Source organism: Triticum urartu, chromosome 6 (genome assembly GCF_003073215.2).
Source record: "Triticum urartu cultivar G1812 chromosome 6, Tu2.1, whole genome shotgun sequence".
Classification (NCBI taxonomy): domain Eukaryota; kingdom Viridiplantae; phylum Streptophyta; class Magnoliopsida; order Poales; family Poaceae; genus Triticum; species Triticum urartu.
The window spans coordinates 32,872,464-32,892,523 of record NC_053027.1 but is presented as its reverse complement, the minus strand read 5'-3'; the positions used below and the strand labels follow the sequence as shown (position 1 = coordinate 32,892,523).

General features: G+C 44.6%; 2 protein-coding genes across 3 annotated transcripts; both read right to left on the bottom strand.

Moving 5' to 3' along the window:
- Nucleotides 1–1,340: 1,340 nt before the first annotated feature.
- On the bottom strand, nucleotides 1,341–6,007 carry LOC125517311 (fructan 1-exohydrolase-like). 2 transcript variants are annotated; one of them, XM_048682507.1, is made up of 7 exons: nucleotides 5,963–6,007; nucleotides 4,406–4,414; nucleotides 3,456–4,318; nucleotides 3,187–3,345; nucleotides 2,736–2,971; nucleotides 1,876–1,969; nucleotides 1,341–1,788 (listed from the first exon to the last, which is right to left on the bottom strand). In XM_048682507.1, the coding sequence occupies exons 3-7, from the start codon at nucleotides 4,311–4,313 to the stop codon at nucleotides 1,582–1,584; spliced, it is 1,554 nt and encodes a 517-aa protein (XP_048538464.1). In that variant the 5' UTR covers nucleotides 4,314–4,318; nucleotides 4,406–4,414; nucleotides 5,963–6,007; the 3' UTR covers nucleotides 1,341–1,581. The 2 variants fall into 2 exon arrangements, with proteins under 2 accessions (XP_048538464.1, XP_048538463.1); XM_048682506.1 differs by lacking the exon at nucleotides 5,963–6,007 and adding an exon at nucleotides 5,112–5,648.
- A 4,582-nt stretch (nucleotides 6,008–10,589) lies between these two features.
- On the bottom strand, nucleotides 10,590–15,247 carry LOC125514918 (fructan 1-exohydrolase). Its single transcript, XM_048680289.1, has 7 exons — nucleotides 14,721–15,247; nucleotides 13,046–13,054; nucleotides 12,098–12,954; nucleotides 11,833–11,991; nucleotides 11,305–11,546; nucleotides 11,120–11,213; nucleotides 10,590–11,028 (listed from the first exon to the last, which is right to left on the bottom strand). Exons 1-7 carry the CDS (start codon nucleotides 14,944–14,946, stop codon nucleotides 10,822–10,824), a joined length of 1,794 nt encoding a protein of 597 aa, XP_048536246.1. The 5' UTR covers nucleotides 14,947–15,247; the 3' UTR covers nucleotides 10,590–10,821.
- Between the last annotated feature and the right edge of the window lie 4,813 nt (nucleotides 15,248–20,060).

The following is a 20,060-nucleotide window of genomic DNA, read 5'->3' as shown; positions in this document are numbered from 1 at the left end:
TGTCGAATCAATAAATTTAGGTTGAATACTCTATCCTCGAAAACTGTTGCGATCCCCTATACTTGTGGGTTGTCAAACACTCTTCCCCTCTCGTTGCTATGCATCAGCTAGATAGATCTTGCATGTGCGTAGGAAATTTTTTGAAATTACTGTGTTCCCCAACACCGACTGCCTAAATAACGCTATGACCGACACATGCGTTAAGAATCACGGAGATCCCACACATTCTTTCTCCCTCAATGAAGAGGTACCCTACCCCCTCGTCTGGGATTCAAGGACGCTACACCTGTTGGGCGAAGGAGTCATTCACCCTAGACCTAGGAAATGTGTTGTCTTAGGTTACCAAGGCAGAACAATTGCATGTGACTGCCTCGCCGCGACGGGCAAACCTTGACAACACAACGTTGTTGCCCGCTGATGACCAAGCCAAAAGAGGATAAGTTGCATGGTAAACATATTGAAACCAAAGGAACATAAAGCTCAGGGAGGACGACAAGCATCCAGACCAAGTGTTGCAGGCACTAGGAAGGCTTAGGGACTTGATGAATCGCAGCAACGCTGATGTCGGGGAGGGGATCCCACGTAGAATCGAGGGTGACGAACTACCACACAATAGGACGACACCCACAGGCGAGCACCAAACAGAGTATAGTAGACCAGAACTCGTCGGCTCAACACCAAAGCCGCCTCTCAAACAAAGTTGGCACCTATCACACACATGCTAGACGACGCCCCTAGGGAGGTCACGACGCCACCGCTCAATCCGAATGGGATTGTAGGTTTTCACCTTGGATCGAGGGGGGAGAGGAAACCTCGGCGGTGCCTCCTATGAGGAGGACAACACCAGTGAGGGTTGCCACCATAGTGATCGGCCAGGCCAAACAGGGACCTCTCTTGGTCTCGATACTCATACCACCTTAGCCCGTCATACAACTCAACTGGTGACCAACGACCATTAGTGCCAACGACTAGATTTGCCGGGAAGTGAGCCAAAGGGGAAGATGTGGCACTGACCTTTGAATCGGATGCCAGAGGTGACGTCCCTGCAGCCCACGGACCACACACCGCACTGGGCGCCGCCTCGCCGGACCGCATCAATAAACGCCCTTGCCGCTCAGACAATGTCGCCTCTCCACTCATGGTTCTTGCCTTGGTACCCATAGTCCCTTCACCCGAGCAAGGGAGCAGCCGAGACCTCACCGCAACCATCATCGGCGGCCACGCAGATTATCCTAGTGTCTGCCTCCGGCGGTGGCGAGGAGAAGTGGGGAAGGGAAGCGGTACCCTAGTTACCCTCGGATCGCCCACATGGATTTTTCTTTTTTTTTCAAGACCTCCACAAATCTCATTTCATCACGAAAATTGGCATGCATGTGAAATACACATCAATTTTGTTGCAAAAAAACAGTTTTTAAAAAAAATACATATTTTCCGATTTTACTGTAGCAAAGGGTGCACGTGAGCTCGAGCTCACATACTCCATGTCCATGATAGGCTATTTTCTCCTGTTGAATGTCCTTATTTCTGCCAGGCAGTGCTCATGAATGATAAAAGAATCGAGAAAATAAATTGCTCCTCTGTTTAAATAGCACTCCAACCATTCTCCACATTCACATGTGCGTTCCTCATGGTCCATGCGCTGAGCTGTGGCACCCTGACCGTGGCACTTCCATTGTTGAAGGCATACATGTGGGCCTTGCCGACACCAGCAAGCACCGCTGGATAAACTCTGGACGTGATGCAAACCCTACCACCACCACCGAAGCTCTCCACCGCCGACCGATCAATCTGCAAGGCAGCATCCATCCATCCATTTTCAACTCTGACATATAGGAAGTGAATAAAAGGAGAAATGGCAGAGCCTCCTTAGCTTACCAGAGTTCTAAGAGATATATTCCTCTCCTTTGCAAGATCAAGTTCAAAGAAGCCTCCATAGGCTGGTGTGTACGGTGATGGTCTGATGGAAGACCTGTGCAAAGAAAAGAAAAACTTTCAATTTGGTTTTCAGACTTTTATGGAGAAGACTAAGCAAAACTGAGGCAAAAAACAGAGAGAGAAATGCATATTTCAACCCTGAACTTTTGCCCTAGTCTAATTTACAACCCCGAACTCCAATACCGTCTTACAACCCCCAACTCTCAAAACCGGCTAGGATTCAACCCTCCCCTTTCTGTTGACCGGTTTTGACCTGGTTGACCAGTTTTGACCAGTCAACAGATCCAGTCAACAGATCCAGTCAGCATGCCACGTCAGCAAAAATGCAAAATTTCCAAGAAAAAAAATCTGTAAAATCGAAGAAAATCCAGGAAAAGAAAAAATAAATCAAATTTCCAAAAAACAGGGAAAATAAAAAAATGAATTTCCAAAAGAACAATAATTTCTAGAAAAGACCCAAAAACTCAAATTCCCGAAAAAAATATTTCCAGAAAAAATAAAAAACATTTTTTTTATTTTCCCTAGCTTTTTTCGCAAACAATTTTTTCGGAATTTTGATTTTTAAATATTTTTTCCTGATCTTACAGATTTTTATTTACCTTTTCTTGAAATTTTGGAAAAAAATCTGACGTGGCATGCTGATTGGACCCGGTCAACAGGGAGGGGAGGGTTGAATTCTGACCGGTTTTAAGACTTGGGGGTTGTAATTTAGACGGTATTGAAGTTCGGGATTGTAAATTAGACTAGGGCAAGAGTTTGGAGTTGAAATATGCACTTCTCTCAAAAACAGAAGCAATGACCTTCTTAGATCAGAGCACATGAGTATCATGTACTTTCGCTGTGATTTGTAGACTCTGAAGTGCACGACAGTGTGCTCATCCATGTTGTTTGAGGCCAGAATAACAAGTCCAAATGGCCCTATACCACCATGAACCGATGCTTCACAGCAATGCTTCTCTGGGTCCAAAAGCCAGGAAGGATCAAAAGGTTCGGCGGCATCGATGGACATCGGCTCAAAATATATCTCCACATCAGCCTGTTTCAAGAAAACTTGTGTCTGATTAGCTATAATTGCTCTGAAAAATACACGACACACCAAAGCTTCGGAATATATACCTATCCTTCTCCTGAAAAATGCACTATACAAATAATTAGAATTATCAGAAGGCCCTACAGTTCTTACTGGCTTGACACTTCTCGAAATAACATAAATTCTCCTGAAGACCAAGTAAGCTGTGCAAAGGAAACTACCTGAAAAGTGTCAACTCCATTGATCTCAAACAAATCTCCCTTGTTGAGCTCAAGTCCTTGATGGTTGATTTCATTTGTTCGAAGGGACTCAATCTCATCAACTGGCCATTGCAGCAACTGCTTGCCATTGTCGTCTAACCAAATCGTCCTGGGGATTGTCTAAACATAATAAAAACTGAGCTTAAATATGTTACATTGATTTGCTAAATAAATTAGATCATTATTCCAATATGATATGAAGCACAGCCAATTAGGGCGAATTTGCTTACATGGATTCCTGCCCAACCTTTTGCAACATCATCTGAACGACAATCTGCCTCCTGAGACCAACCCCATATGATCCTCCTGCCCTTTTTCAAGTCAAAGAATGACTTTGAAGCATAGAAATTGCCATAATCAATCCTCAGCCATAGCCGACAGTCATCTACGATAGTATCAGGCACAAAGGCATCACGTTTGAGATCATAAACCCCAATCAAGTACTTGTCAAAGTAACCCACGCTCATTTTGAGGGCATACTTGGCGCCTCTTGGGACCGCTACGGACATGTCCAGTCCACTGTTATAGCCTGGCAATACCGCAAAGAAATCCGGGCACTCCCACATATTGGACAAATTATGAGAATACAGTGGGTGATCAACTCTTGTCCAACTCAGAAAGTCTTCACTCTTGTACAAAAGTGCAGCGGTGTAGCTGTACAGCTGAGCACCAACTGCTATCCTCCACAGTCCATCTGGTCCGATCCAACCGGTCGTCGGATCCCTGAAGCAGCTTCTGTTCAAACCCGGTACTACCGGTTGGATCACTGGGTTATTGCCTGCTTTGGTCCATTCTCTCAGGTACGGGTCAGAAAGGTTCCTGGGAAGCAAAAGGTTTTGGACCTGACAGTTGTCTATGCTGACACCGGTGTATAGGATGACCGGTTGACCACCAGACAAAATTGTGGCTGAACCGGTCCAGCAGCCATCTATGTCACTCGGGTTATCCGGTTCTATCACGGGTTCAAGCTGGATCCAGTTGACAAGGTCTGTCGAAACCGAATGGCCCCAAGCTATGTCACCCCAACACCAGAGGGCGCAGTGGGGGTTATACTGGTAGAAATTATGGTAGATGCCTTTGTAGTACATTAGTCCTGAAATATTTATAAAGGAAGTATAATTGTTAGAATACTGCAACTCCTCCTTTTTATTTAGAGGTGTTTGCGCTGAGATATTCATACCACATGGATCTTTTGTGTCATCGTAGATTCCGGAGGATCACCAATCCATCGGATATTTGGAAAAAAGTGAGAGAATGTCAATTTCATGCAACAGATATAGAATGATCCATGTGGCCAGTTATGGAAGGGAAAAGCATCCTACTTTGCCTAACTGAATTTGGTCTGACCAAAAGTAACACAAACGGTGGAGCAAATATGGACAATATGCAAGTGGCATAAATCTTGGCGAGAAGGTACATATCACTATTTCTGCCATGAATACTTCCATTTTATTTTGCGCGAGCATCTATGGCTATCATCATCTTATGGCAGTATTACTCAAAATCTAACTGCAGCATTCAGCAAGAAATTTGCACAAGCAATGAGCTGGCCACCAAACTTTTCCATCGTCTCTATTCATTTTTGACACAAAAATGGCAGTTCTGTAATGATAGTACTGCCAAAACTATTATGTACTTTAACAAGCATATTATTTAATATTGGCACACAAAATTAAGATTGAGTAGTGTGTTCAACTTGGCTTCTCCATGTGGGCAAGCCACTAAACAATGAGGTCACATGCTTTTTCATGGACCAAGAACAAGAAAAAGCACACGAAAGCAGAGTGGCATACACCAACAGATGATCCAGAAAGCAGAGATGAATGAAACCTAAAGGAAATAAATAGAGAGGAAACCAAACCAGAGACATGATCACATGAACATACCATTGATCCAATTCCTGGGAGGCTGGAAGTGGTAGGCAGTCCTGTACCTCGTGCTGACAATATAGGGGACCTCTGGAGACAGTGGACAGAAGGAGACCTCTGGAGACTCTGGGCAGAGGGAGCATCTCCCTCCACTCCCATTGCTGCTGCTGTTGGAGAAGAAGAGGTTGGATACAGAGGAGGAGAGGAAGAAGAGGGCAGGGAGGAGGACGAAGGCCCAAGGTAGCGCCATGGCGGCACAAGGAATGAGAGATTGAGGAGAAGGAATCAAAGATTTTATGGGGGTGTGTTGTGACATGTGAAGGCGTTGTCGCTTAAGAAGCTGATTAGTTAGGGGTGACACTCAAGAGTGTGGACAGTCTGGACAGAGGAGGAATCTCCCTCTTTGCTTCTGCAGAGGAAGAGGCTGCAGGAGGAGGAGGAGGGCAGCGGCACCTGCGTGGGCTCAATGTATTCGTCGACATGCTGGAATAGGCGGTGCCGGTTTAGAGAGGAGATGGAGGAAATGCCGTGGTAGAGAATGAGCACCGAGGCGGCTGTGGTGCGCGTGGGCGGCACGGGGGCATACAACGCCCGGTCGGCTGGACTTAGCGCCAGTGGCGGAGCCAGGATTGGCTGACGCCCCAGGCGAGAAACTAATGGTCAAAAAACACCTAAAAACCCAACTTTAAGGCATACAAAAGTCACACTATATTGCATAACTAACCAAATCCCAAACATAATATTCAATGGCAGTATTTGTTCAATGACGGTTCAACTAATAAAGTAAAACATATCAAAAATAATATATAGCATAAATAAATGATACAAAAGATGGTACCAAATCAAATGATTTATCGATCTGAGCTTACCATGAGTACATCTTCAATAGTAGAAGAAGGTAAACCTTCAATGATTTGAAATGCAAATCAGCACATCTTCAATAGATATAATCTGTGGAACGTTATCAATTTTTTGAGTTAAAGGACCTGTTCCTGTGGATCCCGCGATTTGAACTAGAAAAAAAACATCATTGTCTTGTTTCTCTTATTCATCTTCATTTTGTCTTCCTGTAAAATTACATGCAAAAAAAAATTACTGAATCGGTTTCAACATTTACAAAACTGCAGAATTACAATACAAGACTAAGGGAAGGAAACAACATTGAATTTCATTCGAGGTATCAAACAGTGGCATTTGCTAGCGGGATTGAGATGAGCTGTTGTTGCTCCTCTCCTCGAGACCTGGACTGGACGAACAGGGCGATCGTCGCCTCGCCGGGGCTGCAAAGGAAGCCGTCAACCAAGATTCGAAGAAGGAGAAGAAGGGGAGGACTGGACTGCCCTCTGCCGCATGGGGCTGGCCAGCTGGGCATGGCGAACGAATAATGGGTCGACCGCGGCGGGGCACGGCTGCCGGCGGCGAGCGTGCGGCGGCAGGCAGGCGGCAGCCCAGGCAGGGTAGGGTTCTTTTCTTTCTCGTCAGACTGCTCGCGCAGGCGCAGCCGCACGGTCGCACTGCTTCTCCTTTTTTTTGATCATTGTGTATTATTGGGCTGAGTCTCAGGTCCAGCTAGGATTAGAAGTGGGCTGCGCCCCAGGCCGAATTCCTTTTTCTAGATATGGGGCTGGGCAGACTCGAGAATAAAAGATATAGGGCTGGGAAAGTTTCTAACGGCTCAGGCCATTGACTGGGCCCAGCTCCACCGTTGCTTAGCGCCGTAGCCGTGGTTGAAGGCCATGCCGTACCGCGTTGGCAGAATGGAGCCGAGGCGAAGCACCATGAGCGGCACCGCATGCCTGGCGGCGAGCGCGTCAAGAGCTTTGGCAGCCCGGAGTGGGGAGACTGGCCTGAAGATGTTCGACGGAATGCCACACTAAGGTATTCCCACTTGACCCGGCATATCGCAAAGTACATTATCATAAAAAAAAATCTATATTTGTATCTATACCTAATATCGACCTAATAATAAAAAGACTACTGCTTCTGTTCGTCCGCCTTAAAACTATCTCCAAAGTTGACAGAAATTATCCACTATACCACCTATAAAATGGAGAAACAGTCCGCTCCACTACATGGGCCTTTTTTGGGTTTATATATTGTGTGATCCCTAACTTAAAAACAAACACAACCAGCCCACTAACTAGCAAGGTCCTTACTCCACCACCCAGAAGACATGATTTCGACCGCAGCCCCTCTTCCTTTTCTTTTTCACTTCTCCTTTTTTACAATTCAAATACTTCTTAAAATATTTATATCTTTTAAACCCTAACTTCAAATCTAACAAGTTATATATGAAATCGCTCAGAAAGATATATAGATTTTCGAATATGCTATTATCTTGCATGTTACTCATTTCTAGAATAAAGCTTACGATGAAACCTTAATTACTTCTCTATATAGGGTATTTTGGAAATGCCTATTACATATGTATCCTATCCCATTTAACTTGAGTAGATATGATAGTTTAATGCTCTCATAAAAGATAGTATTGGCATTATAAGGGGTGTTGATTCGTACTAGCTACCATATGCTAAAAGTTACAATAGGTACATAGTCATCCGATTTCCTATCGCGCACAATAACCAACCAATATATGATGATACACACTAAACTGTTTGCAACCTTTTATCTAAACAAGTGGCTTAATGTTGATCTCCAATTTTATTTATTTTTTTGAAATTGTGCCCATAAAGAGTTTTGGAAACACCTTGAGTACACTTCAAAAATCATCCAATCATTACAATTTTGCGCAACACCACTTATTAAGATTTCAAGCGATTTGCTATATCATTCAGTGTGTATAAGGGGTGATTTTTCTTCTCCCATTGCAATGCACGGGCATGTTTGCTAGTAATAATAAAGGGGTTATTGATTGTTGCGGAACGTCACAGAAATTATCACAAAAATTGTAAAATATCACCCACCAATGCCACCTATAGGTGATAAAAGAAGTTTCACACATGGGCATACCTGTCTGGGTTGTCCCATGCAGTAGGGACCTCTTATACTGTGTTTTGCGGGTTGGGAGAAAACGCAGCGTGCCAGTTTGGGCCGGCCCATGTTTGCGCGGCCTGTCTTTTAAATTTTGTTTTTTATTATTATTTTTCCCGTTTTCGTTTTTTCCTATTTTAAATAATTTTGGACTTCAAAAAAGTTCCCAAAATTCAAAAAATGAGAATTTTGAAATAAAATATTTAATAAATCATAAAATATGTGGATTGAAAAAATGTTTACAATTTTATAAAAAATGTTTTTATTCGAAATTTAAAAAAACTTTGAAAAAAATGTTCGGGAAATGAAAAAAAATCATGATTTTTTAAAAAGTTCGTGTATTAAATAATGTCAATGAAACTGAAAAAAAAACGCAAATTCACAAAATGTTCATGAATGGAAAATTATCATAAAAATCCAAAAATTGTTCGTGACTTAAAATAGTTTATTCTCTCATAAAATGTTCGCTGATTCAAAGAATGATCATGCATTTAAAAAAATGTTCATTAAATCAAAAAAATACTCATGAATTTCAAAAATTGTTCCACCAATTTCCAAAACTATGTTCGTCCATTCTAGAAATGTTCATTGATTCAAGAAAATTGTTAAAAGATTGTTCACAATTTAAAAAAATGTTTGCAAACATTATTAAATGTCCATGAATTCAAAAATGTTCTGGATTTTAGAAAATGTTTGAAAAATTGTAAAAGTGTTCATGAATTTAAAAAATGTTCACGATTTCAAATATGTTCAGGTGTTTCAAAAAAAATTATGATTTCATGAGATTGAGCGTGATAGTGTATCTCGGTGATGCTGCAAAATGTGATCATGAGTTCATGACCATTGGAGATGATGATTTTTTTTCTCCCGTTGCAACGCACGGGCCCTAGTTTAGAATGAAGATCCAAGAGCCCGGCTTTACATTAACAGATCCATCAATTGATCAAGATTACAACCAACAAGAATGCCATCAAAAGAGAGCAAGGAAAAAAGAAAAGCCAAGAACTGAAAGATACAAGGATATAATAAAACAACTTACAACACAACCCACTCAACAAGCACTCAAACTGAAAGTAATGAAGCTTCGCTTGAAGAAGGGGTAGCCCTTTGCACTTGGTCACCGAAGCAGAAGACAAATACACCACAAAAGGAGCAGCCAACCACCTAAAGAACGCTACCACCGACGCATCATTAAGGACCATGGAGATCCTCCACCTTCTTTCTCCCTCACCGAAGAGGGACCCTACCCCCTCGTCTGGGCTTCAAGGACGCCACACCGTCGGCGAAGGAGTCGTTCACCCCTAGACCTACGAAATGTGTTGTCTTGAGGCCACCAAGGCAGATCAACTACATGTGACCCCCTTGCCACAGCGACCAGGCATCGACAGCTACAATGTTGTCGCTCGCCCATGACCAAACCAGAAGAGGATAAGCTGCAGGGGAAACATACTGAAACCAAAGGAACAGATAGTTCAAGGAAAATGGCAAGCATCCGAGCAAGTGTTACAGCCATTAAGAAGGCTCGGAGACTTGATGAACCACCGCGATGCTGATGTTGAGGAAGGGATCCCATGCAGGATCAAGGGTGGCGAACCACCACGCAATAGGAGGACGTCCACGGGCGAGCACTAAAACAAAGTATAGCAGATCAGAACTCGACGTCTCGACACCAAAGCTGCCTCTCAAACAAAGTCGGCACCTTTCACACATAGCACTCACATGCACCCCCATGATAGACGCCACCCCCTACCCCAGGGGGGTCATGACACCACTGCCTTATGCGAATGGGATTGCATGCTTTCACCTAGGATCAAAGGAGGAAGGGAACCTCGGCGATGCCTCATAGGAGGAGCGCAACTCCTTCGGGCGTTGCGACCATCGTGGTCAGCCAAGCCAAGCAGGAACCTCTTTTGGCCCCGATACTCATACCACCTAGTCTGTCATACAACCCAACCGGTGAGGCGGTGACCAGCAACTGATTTGTCGGGAAGTGAGCCAGAGAGGAAGGTGAGGCGTCGACCATTAAATCTGATGCCAAAGACCACCGCCACAGCCCATGAACCATCCACCACTCGGCGGCGCCTCGCCAGCCCGCATCAATAGACACCCTTGGCGCTCAAATAATGTCGCCTCTCCACCCGAGGATGCCACCTCGGCACCCAATGTCCCTCCACCCGAGCAAGGAAATAGCAGAGACATCACCACCACCCTCATCGGCGGCCGCACAGGCAATCTCAGTGGCCGCCTCCGACGGTGACGAGGAAAATAGGGGGGGGGGGGGGGGGGGGAGGGGAGGTACCCTAGTCACCCTCAAATCGCCCGCGTGGGGACGATGCGAGAGCCAGACATTTTTTCCATTGAACTTCTCACCATAAATAGAGCCAGTGTACTTTTTGCAACAAGAAAGACAAGTCAGCAGGACATCTCAACACCGTGAAGGGGCATATGACATGTTTGCTCACCGAGTCTTTTAACCACTTTAAAACGTTTCAAGAGATTCATATGTGTGACTGAAGTACTCATCCCGTGAATTTCAGGACTAGTGTGCGTTTCTTTAAAAATTGATACAAGTAACTGAGATGGGAAGGGCATACTAAGTAGTAACTAGTACAATATATGAATACTAGAGATCAAAGAAATGATAGGCTATTTTTTCCTGCTGAATGTCCTTATTTCTGCCAGGCAATGCTCATGAATGACAGTAAAAGAATCGAGAAAATCAATTTGATCCTCTCTTTTAAATAGCACTCCAACCCTTCTCCACATTCACTTGTGCCTTCCTCATGGTCCATGCGCTGAGCTGTGGCACCCTGACCGTGGCACTTCCATTGTTGAAAGCGTAAATGTGGGCCCTGCCGACGTCGGCGAGCACCGCCGGATAAACTCTGGATGTGATGCAAACCCTGCCACCACCGCCGAAGCTCTCCACCGCCGACCGGTCAATCTGCAAGGCAGCATCCATCCATCCATTTTCAGTTCTGACATGTAGGAGATGAATAGCAGGAGAAATGGCAGAGCCTCCCAGCTCAGCTTACCAGAGTTCTGAGTGATATCTTCCTTTCCTTTTCAAGATCAAATTCAAAGAAGCCTCCATAGGCTGGTTTCTCCAGATCTGGTCTCAGGGAAGACCTGTGCAAACAAAAGAAGATATTTCAATTTAGTTTTCAGACGTTTATGGAGAAGACTAACCAAAATTAAGGCAAAAGACATAATCACTGACCTTCTTAGATCAGAGCACATGAGTACCATGTACTTTTCCTCTGACTTGTAGACTCTGAAATACACCTCAGTGTGCTCGTCCATGTTGTCGGAGGCCAGAATGACAAGTCCAAATGGACCTATACCACCAGGAACTGATGCACCCGCTTCCCCACAATGCTTCTCGGGGTCCAAAAGCCAGGAAGGATCAAAAGGATCGGCGTCATCGATGGACGCCAGCTCAAAACCTATCTCTACATCAGCCTGTTTCAAGAAAATGTGTGCCTAATTAGCTACAGCTTCTCTGAAAAATACAAAACACACCAAAGCTTAAGTATGTATGCCTATCTTTTTGTTGCCAAAAATGTACTACCTCTGTAACTACTAAATATAAGTTGTCTTATATTTAGTTACAGAGGTAGTATGATCCAATATCCATATTTAGTTATTATCAGAAGACCCTACAGCTTTTACTGGCATAACACTTTTTTGAAGTAAAAAAAGGGTTCTTCGGAAGACCAAGTAAGCATGTCTGTGAAAAGGAAACTACCTGAAAAGCGTCAACTTCCTTGATCTCAAATAGATCTCCCTTGTTGAGCTCTATTCCTTGATGGCTGATTTCATTTGTTCGAAGGGACTCAATCTCCTCAACTGGCCATTGTAACAACTGCTTGCCATCGTCGGCTAACCAAATGGTCCTGGGGATTGTCTAAATGTAATAAAAACTGAGGTTAAAAATGCTACAGTCATTTACTAAATCAGTTAAATCATTATTTCAACATGAAGCACGGCCAATTAGGGGGAGATTTTCTTACATGGAGTCCTGCCCAACCTTTTTCAAGGTCATCTGAAGGACTATCTGTCTCCCTAGACCAACCCCATATGATCCTCCTGTTCTTGTTCGAGTCAAAGAATGATTTTGAAGCATAGAAAGTGCCATAATCTATTCTCAGCCACAGCCGACGGTCATCTACGACATTATCTGGCACAAAGGCATCACGTTGGAGATCATACACCCCGATCATGTACTTGTCAACTGAATCCACGCTCATTTTGAGGGCATGCTTGGCGCCTTGTGGAATCGCTGCGGACAGATCCAGTCCAGCGTTATTGCCCGGCAATACCGCAAAGAAATCCGGACACTCCCACATATTGGATCCATTATGTGAATACAGTGGGTGATCAACTTTTGTCCAGTTCAGAAAGTCTTCACTCTTGTACAAAAGTGCAGCACTGTAGCCGTTCAGCTCACCACCAACTGCCATCCTCCACAGTCCGTCCGGTCCAATCCAACCGGTTGTCGGATCCCTGAACTCGATCGAGTTCATCCCTGGTTCGTCCGGTCGGAGCACCGGGTTATTGGCTGCTTTGATCCATTCCCTCAGGTATGGGTCAGACCGGTTTTTGGGAAACGCGATGTTTTGTGCCTGATGTTGATCTTTGTCGCCACCAGTGTATATGATGACTGGTTTACCACCTGGCAGAATGGTGACCGAGCCGGTCCAGCAACCGTCTATGTCACTTGGGGTATCCCGCACTAACGCGGGTTCAAGCCCGATCCAGTTGACGAGGTCTGTTGAAACCGAATGGCCCCAAACTATGTCACCAAAAATGGGGCCGTTCAGGTTGTACTGGTAGAATTCATGGTAGAAGCCATTGAAGTACATTGGTCCTGAAAGTTGTATAAAGGCAGTATGAGTTGTAGAATGCTTCAATTTCTTCTCCTTTTTATTTAGAAGTTTCTGTGCCTGAGATATTCATACCAGATGGATCTTTTGTATTGTCGTAGATTTCACCAATCCATCAGATGTTTGAAAAAGGTAAGAGAACGTCAGTGACTTGCAACAGATGCACAATTAATAGGATATGGACCAAAGATAATCTAGATTCCAAAACAGGCCAGTACTTCATTACTTCTGTATGGGTATATAACAGACATGCCCAATATTTTTCCAACACATAATTTAGGGTGTTGTAGTTTGGCCTGGTATGGACGATAAAAGCGACATGCCTAACTGAACGCTTTCTGACCAAAAACAGCACTAACAGTGGAGCAAATGTGGACATTTTCAGGTGGCATGCACCTTGGTGAGAAGGTACACTATCTATGAAAGTAATTCAATGAATAATCCTGTTTTGTGCAAGCATCAAAATAATATGTGGCTATCATCATATTATGGCAGGACCACTCAAAATCTAACTGCAGCGCCCTTACACTGAGCACCTACTGTTTGCAGCATTCAGCAACAGACCTGAACAAGCAATGAGCTGGCTACCGACCCTATCCCTTGTCTAATTATTTTTTACATAAAAACAGTTTTGCAACGATGCTGCTGCCAAGAATATACTACATATTTTTACACGTGGAATATTAGTACACAAAATTAAGATCAGCTACTAGATTTGACTTAGCTTCTCCAGCAGGGGAAGACATAACAGTTGAGATCACTTGCTTTTTTTAGACCAAGAAGAAGAAAAGCACACCCAATCATAGAGGCTCTCTGATTGGCCTTGCCACAAACAGGAATCAACAGGTCAGTGCTTCCCTTGTGTCGTACTATATGAGTATAACAGATCTGTTTAGTTTGCCTAACTGAATGCTTTCTGATCAAAAGTAACACTGACAGTGGAGCAAACATGGACATTTTCAGACAACGCTACCATTGAAATGTCATACACCTTGGTGACAAGGCGCATACTAGCACTTCCTCTGGCAATAATTCACCATTTGTGCAATGGATGCTTCTGTGTTGCCTAACTGAATGATTTCTGACCAAAAGTAAAGACACTAACAGTGGAGCAAACACGGACAGTTTCAGACAATACCAGCATGGAAGTGGCATACACTTTGGTGAGAAGGTACATAACACTTGCTCTGAAATTAGTTCACCATTTCTGCAATGGATACTACTCCCTCCGTTCCAAATTACTCGTTCCAAATTTGAACTAAAACCATGACGAGTAATTTGGAATGGAGGGAGTACTTGTGTTTTGCTCAAGCATCTGCAGAGTATGCCTATACTCAAAATCTATCTGCAGCGCCCTCACACCGAGCATCATTCAGCAACGACCGACTTGCAGAAGCAATGAGGTAGCTAGCCACCAACCCTTTCAGCCGCCTAAAACTTTTTGTTGACACAAAAATATGCACTACATATTTTAACACGTGGAGCATAAGTTTTAATATACTGGCAGGCAAAATTAAGATCGGGTACTGCCCAAGTTGGGAGAAAAGAAACAGTAACCAATCTGATCGCCTGCTTTCTCTTGGACCACGAACAAGAAAAGCACACCAGATCAGAGGGGCTCCCCGATTGGCCCTTGCCACGAACAAAGAGTCAACAGACGGCCCAAAGCAGAGAGGAAGCTTAAAAAGGAAAAGAAATCACAGAGCAAGCTCAAAAGGGGGGGAAATTCAGAGAGGAAATCAGCGTATACCGTTCATCCAGTTCTTGGCGGGCTGGAAGTGGAAGGCGGTCTTGTACATGGTGCTGACAGCAGGAGATGGGTCCTGGTCCTTGGGAGCCTGCGCGCAGAGGAACAAGGATCTGCCTCCCCCATCGCCGCCGCAGAGGGGGCCGGATATATAGGTGGGGAAGAAGAGGCTGGTCATGTAGGAGCCGAAGACGAGCACCGGGAGGAGGAAGGCCCAAGCTTGGGCCATGGCGGCAGACGGGGGGAGAGAGGAGGGGAGAGGGAGTGAGGTAGGAGGCGATAAGAGGCAAGCGGGTGCGATGTGAGACGGGGAGGCTTTGTTTAAGGAGGGGTCTGGTTAGGTGAGCCTTTGGCTCATCAGTCTCTTTCCTTCGCGGATATTTTCCTTCCTCCCCCGGAGCTCCGGAGACTGTAGATCCGCCGCTCCTGTAGAAGAAGATGAGGAGGAGGAGGAGGAGGAGGAGGAAGACGGCCCGAGGTTTGGGCCTTGGGGACAGAAGGATGCAAAGGATCGGATGTATAGTGGGGATTACTGTACTGTTTTTCTGCGATGGATGTATGGGGATCTGTGGTGAGACGCGGAGGCTTTATCAAATTTGTTAAATTCCATTTGTTTTATTAGGTGACAGCGGTCGGCATGTCATGACAATGGCTGCTAAACAGTCCCTCTCGCAGATATATTCTGGTTAGATTGGGCATGGTTTTTTTATGCCCACTTGCTCTCCATTTTACACTCTGGTCCTTTTGCTCTGTGGCAACATCATGATCTGTGAATTAACAGTCCTTCTCACATACAGGAAGTTCCAAATTTAAGATCCAGGAATTAAAAACGAGAGCTCAAAACTTAGTAGCAGTATGGAATTTTAAGAATTGCACATTTTACATGAACTGGTTTTTTCTTTAGATGGTGAATTGGCGCATGCTTGTTTCGTGATTGATACATCAACGGTCTCGACACCTAGTAAATGAAATTAAGTACTTTTTACTAGTGTCATTTACTTTTTTTTCTCGGGAAGCTAAGATAGACCAAATAAATATCATTAGATCTATCATCGAATATATTTTCATATTTTATTCACTTATATAGATTAATGTTTTTCCAAAATAAAGTAGCTCAAACTTCATGAAATTTGACTTAAGACGATGCTAATATGTTAAGTAAAAAAAAGAAAAAAAGTTGTGCCGATCTTCAACTAGGCAACACGAGCTGAAGTTATATTTACTGTAGTTAGTGTCGTAGGGTCCGTCAGCCTGGATGTACCATTTAATATGTACTCTCTCCGTTCCGAATTATTTGTCATGAGTATGGATGTATCTATATGTATTTCAGTTCTAAATACATCAATTTCTGCGACGAGTAACTTGAAACGGAGGGAGTAGTAATAAATAACATATACGTCATACTAAAAACAAATACAGCATCCACTTTTTTTTGCGGGGAAATACAACATCCATTTTGTAGTCTTGTTTGACAATGTTCAGATTTCCAAACATCATAAAAGCGAAAAAAAACATTTGCAAACATCATAAAAGCAAAACAAAAACATTTGCAAACATCATGTGGGGTACAAGTGTCACTAGCCTCCCCCACCCCCATGAATATGATCCCCTCTAATTATCTGCTATATGTATGGCAAAAATATATAAAAGTGCGACATTAAATGCTACTACCTCTGTGGCTCCGTCCAGGTTTATTGGTCCCTTCGTGTTTTGTGCCAAATCTTGACTAGAGATTTAACTAACAAAATATTAATGCATGTCATAAAAAATTATATCGTTTGATTCATATTTGAACATAGTTTCTGATGATATGTTCTTATGACATGCATTAACATATTGTTAGTTAAATTTAAGGTCAAAATTTGGCACATAATACAAAGGGGACTAATAAACCATGTCGGAGGTAGTAATTAACTTCAACAACATTGATCACTTTGATTTGTCTACTGATGGAGTTGCTTCTCTCTATTTGTTTAAATGTCGTCCGAATCTAAATCACAATGTTCATATGTCTTGCTTTCTCTAAGACAAAATAAACCTTTTATTTTATTTTTATTGCACTGAAGTAAACCTTTTAATGATGCCCGGCCTACAAAATTCCAAAGTGCAGTGAGTTCAAAACGGAAACGAAACAGAAAAGGCCATCATAGGGTCATTGGCCGACGGAGCACACTCAAAACAGGTAAAGGCCATCATGGCGCAGAGAGAGAGAGAGAGGGGTACGAAAAGGGCTTACAGAGGCAAAGCTCCATTGAGCTCTTTATTTTTTTCAGCAAAAAAAAACCTTTTCCACATCTCGAAAAAATCTGAAAAAAAGTTTAAATATTTTTTTGAAGAATATGCATATGCATTTGCAGAATTTTTTTTGACATTTTTTGAAAGATTTAAATATATTTAAAATTTTGTTTGCAAAACGAGCTCCATGGAGTAAGAAGTATATAGCTTAATATTTTTTAGTATAAAATTGGTCAAATTTCATGAGGTTTGACCTATGGACAATGCCAATATGCAAAGTAAGAAGTTTGACTATAGACAAGGCCAATATTATTTTAGCATTGTACAAAAAATAAATACAATATCCATTTTGTAGTCTTTATGTTTGACAATGCTCAGATTTTGCAAACATCATGTGGGGTACAACTGTACAAGGGCCACTAGCATCCCCCACCCCCATGAATATGCTCCTCTCTAATTATCTGCCATATACGAGTATGTGGCAAAAAAATACTTCCTCCAATTCAAGAAAAGTGCAACACTAAATGCTAATTAGCTCCGACAAGATTGACCACCTTGATTTGTCCACAGTTGGATTTGCGTCTCCTTTATTTTTTTGCGGGGGGTCCCTATCTTTTTTAATGCAGTCCGAATCTAAATTACACTTTCCGTTTGTCTTGCTTTGTTTAAGATAAAACAAAGCAAACCTTCTTTTTCTTTTTGCACTGAAGAAAACCTTTTGTTGATGCCCGGTCTAGAACAGACCAAAGTGGCGCGAGTTCAAAACGGAAAAGAATAAGTGATGGGGTCACTGGCTGACGAAGCACACTCAAAACAGGTAAAGGCCATCATGGGCACAGAGGGACAGAGAAAGGCACAACAGAGCTTAGCTCAGATCACAACTAGCCTCAAACTTTGACGAGGAGTATGGACCGACGGAGCTTGATCAAATGATCGACGTGCATGGATTTTTGGTATCAACATTTGTTATTTATGTGCAGCATTGATTTGTATGAGCGACACGCATGGATTCGAGAGTCCGAATTTTTGATATATGGATACGGGGCACAAAATATGAGGGGGCAAAAGGTGTTGTATGCGGACGCGTTCAGACGTGCCCAAAAATGTATGGGTGACTGGATTTGCCAAGTCAGCTGTAGATGCTTTGATCATGCAAATGGTTTCTGACCGGCCTAACGACAGCATGACATTCTGTGCGTACTGTGGCGACCACTTGAGTGGTCGTTGCAGATCACTCCAAAGCATGCAGCTGTACAGGCTCACCAGCACGAGCCTTCGGCTGGTGGTACCATTTGCCGTTCTTCAGTAAGTCGCTTCGCTACTACAGTACTACTAGTACTCCCTCTGTATTAATTATATTTTGATACAGAGCGAGTAGTGTACAATACTTGTCTGCTTTGGAGTCTAGTTACTGTTTGAGCCAGAAACACGCGTCTAGTGTAGTGTAGTGTAGGCGTCTAGTGTAGTGTAGTGTAGGTGCTTGCTGCGACTGCGAGGAGGCAACACGGCCCGTGCTTGTTTGTTTCGACCGCGCCGTCTGCCGACCTGCGTCTGCTCATTTTGACAGATCGTAGTAAACTAATTCATCGCGCGATCCATTGTGTCTGGGTGTGTTCGTTTGGAATAAAATGAATGAATCAGACGGCCCAGCGTGCGAGAGCAAAACAGACTTTTGTTATTTTTTGTTCATTTTCAATTCATTCTTGGTCCAAACTTGTGCCGTTTTTATGGTGAAACGGACAGCACGCGGACGGGCGGGATACGCGCTTGTCCTTCCCTAGCCCGTCTGTCGGTGGCACCCCCAAACCCTCCCACGTCCCGCCGGCCCCTGTCTTCCTCGTCAATGGCCGACGCCCAGCCGAATTTCGGCGGCCTGGACGTCGACCCGCCCGGAAAGGTGAAGAAGGCGGCCAAGGCGCCAAGGAAGCCGCGGTTAGAGTGCACGCCGGAGGAGCTCGCCAAGTTGGACGCGGAATCGGCGAAGAGGAGGAATCGGAGGGCGGTCGTCAAGGGCAATGCCGCCGCGGCCAAGTTCGCCACCGAGCGCGATGCGATAGAAGCCGCGCAGCGCAAGGCCGAGGTCGAGGAGAAGGAGGCCATCGTCAACAAAGCGCACGCCCTCCTCATGCTTGGCATTTGTTGTCTGGCGGGTTTCTCTGCAGCGGCCGTCGGCCCGGCGAGCACAGGCTCGTCGGTCGCCAGGCCTCCGCACTGCCAGTCGCCGACGTCACAGACCACGCCGATGTCGCCCGGCTTTCCCCCGCCAAGGCACGACGGCCAGACCCGTTTCTCGAGGTCGCCGGACGTTGGCGTGATCGCTCCGTCCACCCCGCGCCCCTCGGCCGTCTTCGACCTCAACGTCACGCTGGGGGCCCAGCGGCGGCCGGCCGGCCGTCCGTCGAGATGCAAAGAAAGCAAGCACGACCACCGTTTACGGGCACCATGCCGTCCCCCCGTGTCTTGTTCGACGGAATGCCAACACCAACGCCAACGGTCGATGACCCCTTCTACAACCAGTTCGTGGAGGGTGTGATCTACGAGGGTGGGCATGGCCGTGCCTACGATCCTGACGAGACCCAAAGTCGGGATGGCCGCACTCAGTACGTTGTCGATGAAGAGGCCGACGACCGTGCTGACTACGACCATGGTGACTCGTGGCATGAAGACGATGACATCTATTGCGAAGGTGATGGTGATGAAGAAGAAGGCAATGACATTGATATTATTGACGAGCCATTGTTCATCGACGAGTTCACCCAAAGAGCGGAAGCACAAAAGAGGAGGAAGAGCATTCACACGGGTTCATATTCACAAGAGGAGGACAAGTTGATTTGCCAATGTTGGATAGAGATTAGCCAAGATCCGACGACCGGCGTGCAACAAAAGGGCCTTGTTTTTTGGACGAGAGTCCACAAAACATTCCAGGAAAGGAAGATGTTTGAGCCCTATCAAATTACGAGCAACCGTGGCATCACCTCGATTCAAAAGAGGTGGTTGTTCATCCAGCAAGAGTGCAACAAGTATTGCGCCGCACTTGAGAGCGTTGAAGTACGGGCCGTGAGTGGTCTTGGCGTTGGGGACATGGTATGTTCTCCTCATCCTAGTTCT